The sequence below is a fragment of the Mytilus edulis genome, chromosome 9 (genome assembly GCF_963676685.1).
Source record: "Mytilus edulis chromosome 9, xbMytEdul2.2, whole genome shotgun sequence".
Taxonomy (NCBI): domain Eukaryota; kingdom Metazoa; phylum Mollusca; class Bivalvia; order Mytilida; family Mytilidae; genus Mytilus; species Mytilus edulis.
Genome location: NC_092352.1, coordinates 81,527,493 through 81,537,472, shown reverse-complemented (window position 1 = coordinate 81,537,472; position 9,980 = coordinate 81,527,493). Strand labels below are relative to the sequence as shown.

At 31.5% G+C, this 9,980-nt stretch overlaps 1 protein-coding gene across 1 annotated transcript; it reads left to right on the top strand.

The window, feature by feature from the left end:
* Positions 1 to 371: 371 nt before the first annotated feature.
* On the top strand, positions 372 to 9,131 carry LOC139489174 (uncharacterized). Its single transcript, XM_071275340.1, has 5 exons — positions 372 to 460; positions 1,731 to 1,815; positions 2,069 to 2,161; positions 3,163 to 3,270; positions 5,832 to 9,131. The coding sequence occupies exon 5, from the start codon at positions 5,844 to 5,846 to the stop codon at positions 7,935 to 7,937; it is 2,094 nt and encodes a 697-aa protein (XP_071131441.1). The 5' UTR covers positions 372 to 460; positions 1,731 to 1,815; positions 2,069 to 2,161; positions 3,163 to 3,270; positions 5,832 to 5,843; the 3' UTR covers positions 7,938 to 9,131.
* The last annotated feature ends 849 nt before the right edge of the window (positions 9,132 to 9,980 follow it).

Genomic DNA, 9,980 nt, shown 5'->3' with positions numbered 1-9,980 from the left:
TGGCCCCTTTGTATGCAAAAAAATGAATAACAATATCTGGGGCAAAAATGAACATAAACAGTTACTGAAGTTTTATATTATGTTGAAATGAACTTATTTTTCAAGTTTATGCAGGAAATCGAATATAAATGATACTATGAATAAATCATAAACGGGTGTCTATACGGAAAACCGTAATTTTCTGACTCTACTTGGAATGATTTAAATATGAGCGCAAGTGAGAACATGTAAAATATTTTACATATGGTATGTATCATACAGTATTGGCATTATATACAAATTTCATAGATGTTCTCAACTGCGCTCATATCAAAATCTTAAAAAAATATCATGTACAGTCGTTGATTTTTGCGTGCGGTTTATTTATGCCTGACAACTTCCGGTTTCAGTTGCCAGGGAAGCTGGATAGCATCAAAGTCAACAAACTACGCTGTTGTGATAACTATATGATTATAGAATGGTAAATGTGATACTTATTCATGCAAAAACAGAGATATATCATAAATCTCATGTGGGAAAATGCACGGGTTCCATAAAAAGTCCTAAGAAGAAACAAAAGAAATCATAAAATAAATTCACAAAAAAGAGCAGACGTCACATGTTAGCTCACTGTATTACAAAGCATACATTATAATAAGATCTGTAAATGTGATAGTTGTATGTCAAAAACTGATATATATTACAAACATTACTTGAGATAATGCATAGGTTCCATAAATACTTCCAAACCAAAGAAGTATAAATTCACAAAAACTCGGGGTCACCGCCGTTCATTCTCAGAGGCTGAAGGAACAGACGTCACACTTGTTTGAAAGCAAAAAATGTATTGCCCTAGTATATCAATTGTTTTCCGAATGTAACCGTGGTTAATGCAATTTGATATCCAGATGGTTAACCATCGGGTTTAAAAAAAAAACAATTTGTATTTTTGTATGGAATTTTAAAACTGATTACCTCCCCTCGCAATCAGAATAAAAGTAGTTTTTATGAAATTTTCCTTTTAAATATTTGTTAGAAATAAAATAGCACAACCATAAATCATTTCATAGGGTATTATATAATATATACTAAAAGATAATATGAAGAAAATTCAAATTCAATAAAATGCTGCAACAACAAATAACAAATTATGTAAATATTGTAAACCTATTGACTTGAAAGAAGGTAGATGTATGACTATATATACCTATGCAAAGTTATTTTTAGATTGATTTGGAGCATTGTATTAATAGAAAAATGTACAAAAAAAACAACAAATAATTTATATAACTGCTTCAATTCTTGATATAAATATGTGAATGTAAATTGTGCTAATATTTCTAATCAGACATGGATCAAAAGCAAATGATGCAACATACATAAAAAAAAAATATATACTAAGTTTAACAGAATTTGATGAATTAAATTAAAACAGATCATCCAGGTTGACAAATTCTTCCCAGTTGTATGTTGAAAATTAAAAGGACTTATCATTGTTCCTCAAATCAAAACGGACAGGAGTTGGCCTCCAAATTACAATTTAGAAGAGACTAAAAACCAAAAGTTTAATAGGTGGATTAAAAGGAAGTTAAACATGTGTGGTTCTTAAATATGAAAAAAACAAGTTTCTTTTATTTAGGTTCACTTCCTTTCATTGGTTTCCTCAACACTGTTTGAAATATTCAAGATTGTTTTAATAAATAAATCCCTTGTTGTTTTTGATTTTCATAAATAGTTAATTTATTTTGTAGATTGCCTCCAAAAAGTTTTGAATGTGAATTTATATGCCATGTATACCAAATAAGCCATGAAATGAATTAAAGATGAATTTTAACTGTAAGTATTTGTTATTCCAAACTTTTGTTAAGTTTGTTACTATATTAAAACTTGCAAATATAAATTAATTAGTTCAACATGTGTGGTTCTTAGATATGAAAAAAACAAGTTTCTTTTATTTAGGTTAACTTTCAATCAAATGGTTTCCTTCACCATGTTAAAAATATTCAAATGTTAAAATCATTCAATATTATTTTAATAGATAAATCCCTTGCTGCACTTGATTTTCATCAATACTTTATTTATTTTGTAGATTGTCTCGAAAAAGTTTTTAGTGTGAATTAATACACCAAAATGATTAAGCCAGGAAATGAATTAAGAAATGAATGAAAGATGTATTGTAACCGTAAGTATTTGCTATTTTTTGTGTAAATTGTGACCTGACTATATTAAAACTTGTAAAATTAACACATCACAGCAATCTAAACCTATATATATACATACAGTATGTGGACAGGGGTAGTGAGGTCATCATTTGAAAGTGTTAAGTCTGTTGTTGAAGATTTTAGACATGATATCTTAGTCACTTTATTGAATTGACAACCAACTTTAACCTGTTTCATAATAAAAGAAAAACCCAAACTAGTACCGGTACAACAAAATTATAAACAACAGTATTTTTCAAAGATAAGTAATATGGAATTCCAACCCTTCTTGAATCTCCCGGATAAATCATTTAAAAATTCAAAAATAAGTGCTGATCTTGCAGTAAAAAAAGGGGGGTCAGAACCCTTGCCCCACCCCTGAATGCCTTTGCTATAGAAGTTAACCTTACAATAGTGTATATCTTCAAAGTACAAAAAAACCACTGATTACACTTAATGCTTCATTAAAATATTCTGATCCCAATAAGCATGATATATTTGCTGCTGAAGTAAAACACTATGCACAAGTTCATCAACAGCATAATATCATTAAATATTAAACATTCTGTATTCATAATAAAATCACCGCAATATAGCCTTTTTGTGCAAATGGGGCATAAAGCAAATAACAATCATTCAATTCATAATAAAAAGTATCCTGTAAAAGCAAATCATTATTTTTTCCCCTCATTTACATGTAGATTAAAACTGCTTATTTATTTAATTTATATAGATATTATTTTAAGTTAAACATCATGCACATACTATGTCAATTATAACATTTATATATGTGGTGGTGTTTAACGACCTTGACTGGCTATACAGCACTCGCACAGTCGGGTATAACATTTATTTATTTCTTAATTCATTATATTTGCACTCTTACATCCTACCCCTGTTGTAAAATCTTAGTTTTTTTTCAAATTGTTTTATAATTTTTATTCTGTTTAATATTTGTAAAATAGTTATTTTTTCTTTTCAGATTTTCTCCATAGATACATTGTACCATAAATGTTAATTTTGCTATATCATGTATACAGAACGCCTATGTCTGATGTTGAACAGTAGATAAACAAATGCATACCTCACAGTAAGTATTTGTCAAATGCTTTTTACTAGAAAATTCAGAATGATTTTTTTTCCGATAATAAATATTTGAAAGTTTGTACTGAATATATACAGGAAGATGTGGTATGAGTGCCAATGAAACAACTCTCCATCCAAGTAACAATTAATTTATAAAAGTAAACCATTATATGTCTAGTTACGGCCTTTAGTTCACCACGGAGCAATGGCTCATATCGAATAGCAAGCTGTAAAGGGCCCCAAAAATTACTAGTGTAAAAACCATTAGAATCTTATCTATATAAAAACCAGAAACACTTATACACTACATAAACAGACCACAGATTAAACTTGTATAACACAACAAATAAATAAATTGGATTTAGATAGATATATCTCTGTGATGCTCAATTGGATTATTGAATAATTGAACACTATGTTTCTGTTCTAATCTTTTTATACCACCGCAAAAATTTATGGCAGTCATATATTAGTATCACGTTGTTGTATCTTTGTCCGAAGACTTTGTTTTCAGACAATAACCATAGTTTGAGTAAGTGAATCTCTATGAAATTTAAACATAAGATTTTGGGGTTATGGACCCTACAGTTTATGAATTGAGGGCCTATAAAGGGGTCCAAGTAAGCATCTTTCTAGTTTCCAGACAATACCTTGTGTGTAAGTGTACAGATATTTCTGAAATTATAACTTAAGGTTCCATACCAAAATAAAAGGTCAGGATTAATTTTCGGGGTTATGGCCATAACTGTTTAGGAATTAGGAACTAAAAGGTTGAAAAACAAGGGTTTCTTTGTTAAATGCCAATTTAGACAATTTTAAAGCAGTGTAAGGGAGGTAATCCAAATATATTTGGGAAATCCAAACATAATAATTATAGGGGCCACAACAATATTTGTATAGATTGCTTATTTCTTTGTCAATTTCAATGAATTATTGGGGTTCTCAAATATGTTTAATGTAACCATTTATAAAGTTATTGGAATAAGGGCTTCCTTTTAAAATTGGTCCACATGAGGTCCAAAGGGTCCAAAATTAAACTTTGTTTAATTTAATCAAAATTGAATTATCTAGGTACTTTGATATGCCGAATCTAACCATGTACTTAGATTTTTAATTTTGGGTACCATTTTCAAATTGGTCTACATTAAGGTCCAAAGGGTCCAAAATAAAACTAAGTTTAATTTTAACGAAAAATAAATTCTTGGGGTTCATTGACATGATAAATCTTAACATGTATTTTTATTTTTATACGACCGCAAAAATTGAAAATTTTTTGGTCGTATATTGGTATCACGTTGGCGTCGTCGTCGTCCGAATACTTTTAGTTTTCGCACTCTAACTTTAGTAAAAGTGAATAGAAATCTATGAAATTTTAACACAAGGTTTATGACCATAAAAGGAAGGTTGGGTTTAGTTTTGGGAGTTTTGGTCCCAACAGTTTAGGAATAAGGGGCCCAAAGGGTCCAAAATTGAACTTTGTTTGATTTCATCAAAAATTAAATAATTGGGGTTCTTTGATATGCCGAATCTAACTGTGTATGTAGATTATTAATTTTTGGTCCTGTTTTCAAATTGGTCTACATTAAGGTCCAAAGGGTCCAAAATTAAACTTAGTTTGATTTTAACAAAAATTGAATCCTTGGTGTTCTTTGATATGCTGAATCTAAAAATGTACTAAGATTTTTGATTATTGGCCCAGTTTTCAAGTGGGTCCAAATCGGGGTCCAAAATTAAACTTTGTTTGATTTCATCAAAAATTGAATAATTGGGGTTCTTTGATATGCTAAATCTAACTTTGTATGTAGATTCTTAATTTTTGGTCCCGTTTTCAAATTGGTCTACATTTAAGTCCAAAGGGTCCCAAATTAAACTAAGTTTGATTTTAACAAAAATTGAATTCTTGGGGTTCTTCGATATGCTGAATCTTAACATGTATTTAGATTTTTAATTATGGGCCCAGTTTTCAAGTTGGTCCAAATTGGGGTCCAAAATTAAACTTTGTTTGATTTCAACAAAATTTGAATATATGGGGTTCTTTGATATGCTTAATCTAACCATGTATTGATATTTTTGATTTTTGGACCCTGTTATCAAATTGGGCCACATTGCAGTCAAAAGGGTCCAAAATTAAACTGTTAGATTTCAGCAAAATTTAATTCTTGGTATTCTTTGATATTCTGAATAAATCCATGGCCATGTATTTAGATTTTGGATGATGGACCATAGTATGTAAAAACAAAATTTTTGGGAGTTTTGGTCCCAACAGTTTAGGAATAAGGGGCCCAAAGGGTCCAAAATTGAACTTTGTTTGATTTCATCAAAAATTAAATAATTGGGGTTCTTTGATATGCCGAATCTAACTGTGTATGTAGATTATTAATTTTTGGTCCCGTTTTCAAATTGGTCTACATTAAGGTCCAAAGGGTCCAAAATCAAACTTAGTTTGATTTTAACAAAAAATGAATTCTTTGGATTCTTTGATTAGCTCAGTTAAACTATATTTAGATTTTGTTATTTAGGCCTAATTTTCACAGTGTTTCATTTTATTTATTTTTTACATTCCAGTATTTTTACAAGATGACAAAGTCTATCAATTGCTGTCTTTGTAAGAAAAGATCCCAGCTGAATAACAGAAGACGATGCTTCAGTGGTGTAATAAAGACATTCCTAACAGAAAAATTGCAGAGATGTGTCCAAGAAACAGACAGGTTATGTGCATCTTGTACCGCAAAACTTTATAAACAAGTAAAAAACTGCAATAAAACAATTAGATCTCGCTCCATTGAGATAAACAATTCTGGGGAAAATAATGAAGCACATATTCCTGGAGCATGTGCAGCTAATGTTTTCACATCACCAAAGTCAATTAGGCTAGAAATTAAATCTGCACCAAAAACACACAGGTACTGTATTGTATGTAAGAAGGAAGGAAATACGAGGCATCGTCTGGTAACAATTACATCAGAAGCCAGAACACAATCATTTATTGAAAAAGGAATTTTCATTAACCAAAAAAGTCGATGTTGCAAAATACATATGGAAAGCAGGTTTTTTAAGATACAAGCATTAGATGTTTTACAGTCATCAAAACAGCATGAGTACTTCTCTCGTACTGACATAATAGGTCTCTTAAATGATTTAAGAGCAATAATGAAAATGACATCTTCACGTTTAAACTTTGATATACCTGCACTCATGACTGAAGAAAATTATAATGACTTGACAGGACTGAGTAAGGAGCAGTTTTGTGATTTACTGGGATACATGTCAACTGTTAGGAGTTCTGGAGTAAGGTCAGTAAGAACTTGCCTTGGAGTATTTCTTACCAAGCTCCGTGTTGGGTTGTCAAACAAAATTCTGGGAACAGTCTTTGGGTTGAAAACATCTCAGGTACAAAGAATTATCCATGCAGCAAGAAGAACATTAATGGAAACCTTTGTTCCACATACACTAGGTTTTCAGCATATAAGTCATGAAGATTTTGTTACAAACCATACAACACCAGTAGCTAAGCAATTATTCACTACAGATCCAAGACAAGCTGTAATCGTCCTCGACGGTACATACATTTTCATTCAAAAAAGTAGCGATTACCATTTCCAAAGAATGTCTTACAGTATGCACAAACACCGTCCATTGGTCAAACCTATGATTATTGTAGGAACTGATGGCTATATTCTGTCAATCTTAGGGCCTTATTTTGCAGATGGTCACAATAACGATGCATCCATAACTAAACATGCAATAACAAACAACCTGGAGAACATAACAGCATGGTTACAAGATGATGATATTTGCATTGTAGATAGGGGTTTCAGGGATGCAGTTCAATACTTAGAAGATCAGGGATATATGGTTAAGATGCCTGTTTGTATGGTGAAAGGGAAAAAACAGTTGACCACTAATGAAGCTAATCTGACTCGCTTGGTAACTAAATGTCGTTGGGTTGTAGAAAGCACGAATGCCAGATTGAAACAATTTCATTTTTTTGAAAAGGTGGTTCCAAATACCATGATTTCCAGTATTGGTGATTTAGTAAAAATTACTGGTGGGATACTAAATAAATACAAACGACCTCTTGTCTGCAACCCTGAAAATGAAGAGGTAGCAAAGAAGATGCTTGACCGCTCAGTCTTAGTAAACAGTCTGCAAACGTATGTAGAAGAGAACAACTTGATAAGACGGAGAACAGTATACCTACCAATTAATGCTTCTGGCACAGTACTTGAAAATTTTCCAAAGCTGACAGAGGAAATGTTAAGGGATATCACATTAGGTATCTACCAGCTAAAACAGGCACCAGGATACACCAGGGAACATCTCTCTGAATCCGGAAATTATGAATTATTACTTTGCAAGGAATCTGAAACTCTTCTGCAAGTCAAAATTCAATCAAGACATTCCAAATCTACCATCCATACATTATGGATTGACTACAATGCTGGTTCAAGTGTGCAGAAACCTGTAAATGGATGGTACTGCACATGCAAAGTTGGGGCTAGGATGGTGGGCTGCTGTGCACATGTGGCAAGTGTGCTGTGGTATCTGGGACTAGAGAGGCACATGAAAAGTCTCAAACCATCACGTTTATCCGGAAATACCTCCATATCATATGCACATACCAGTACACTGTCAGTTAATCCCTCAACATCAGCTGGTATTGAAGAGTAGACAAAAGTTCCTTATCAGTAAAACTTAATTAGTAAATAGATAAGATTGATTTGTATTTAGATATTTTTAATCGTTTGAATTGAGTTCATGTTATCTGATACTTATCTTCCTCCTTCCTTATAAATAAGAACTTCATAAAATCAAACCATTTAACCTGTAAATTGGGAAATCTATATATAGCTAGTAACTTTTACAGATGAAGAATTTAATATACCTTGGATAATTGAAATTTTTTAGTAAATGCTATTTCTTACCAAATCTATTTGTAGCAGGAAATCTATAAACTAAACACCAGTAGCTTGTATTAATATTGCATATTTTATGATTTTTTTTTATAAATACGTTACTTGTAGGTTTTATAAGTACTTTAATATGGTTCAAAATATGGAACTCAATCAGAAGAGACATTTAATTTTTTCATCTAATAACTGCATTCAAGGACTAGTCTATTATCCATAAATCTTCCACAGACACAGCTCTGATCTTGTTACTTTTTAAAGTCCACCATCAAATACTTTGTGTTTGTGTGAGTTGATATCCCTGCTATTTATGATTGATGTACTTATTTGATTTCATACACTGTGTCATACACTGTGTCTCAATGATAGATATGGTAAATAGAGAGATTTACAGAAAAAGAGAGAGAGACTATGAGAGTATGTGTGTGTAAGTTGATTTCCATGTTTCTTATAATGTAGTCATTTTGTTGAATACAATGCATTTCAATGATAGTATGGGAAATAGAGAGATTTATAGAGGGACAGACAGACAGATAATTTGTGTGTGTAAGTTCATATCCTTATTACTTGACAGACAGACAGATATACAGACAGACAGACCGACAGACAGACACAGACAGACAGACAGACAGACAGACAGACAGACAGACAGACAGACAGACAGACAGACAGACAGACAGACAGACAGACAGACAGACAGACACAGACAGATAGACAGACAGACAGACATACAGACAGACCAAACAGACAGACAGACAGACAGACCAGCAGACAGACAGACAGACAGACACTGTTACCTATAATGTATTTATTTTATTGCATTTCCATGATAGTATGAAAATTAAAATGATATACAGACAGACAGACAGACAGACAGACACTGTTACCTATAATGTATTTATTTTATTGCATTTCAATGATAGTATGGAAAATTAAAATGATATTTATTTTTCAAGGTTGGGTTATTTTCTTTAATACCAAAATCAAATCTGGTAAACAGAGTTCATCTCAGGATGACACAAAACTACCTTCTTCTAAGAAAAATGTGTAATGATTCAGAGGTAAAAAAAAGTATATTTTGGATACAAAGAAAATGTGACACTCTATTTATACAGATTTTGTGATAACAAAAATGATTCTTTGAAGAATGAACAGAAAACAAAAGTAAACTAAAGGTTGGCAGTTTCTTAATGTGAGTTGAATTAAGAAAAACAAAACACAGAACTTTCAAAAAATACAAAAGCAAATACTGTAAAAACAGACAACCACGATTATCCTACCTATCTGGAAAGAATCCTAACATACAAAAAAGGCAATGCTGAAACTCTGCATACAATACATCTTCCCTTGCAACCATGCATGTAATAAAACCTATAGTGACTGTTAAATACTCTACTAGTATGCTGGAAAAATCCGAAAATACAAACTTTGTTATGCTGCTACATTAAGAAAGTTACTGCAGCCTATATACATGTAAAGAAATCAAAGAAATATCGAAATCTATCATATGATTTCTACACAACTAATAATAAAAAAAAAAATGTTTGCTATGCAAAATTGACGTTGCTAGGTAGTTTTATATGACAGAACCAATCTGAAACTTATGCATAGGCAAATATAGCTTGCATGAAGGAATTCTTTGTTGTTGTCATGCAATAAAAATTGAATATGCAAATTCAGATTTAATTGCCTGAAATGGTATGGTTGCTATGTAAAATACACGTTGCTAGGTAGTTTTTAAGCTAAAAACCAGTCTGAAACTGATGCATGCAACAAACTAGCTTGTTTGTAATAAAATGTTGTT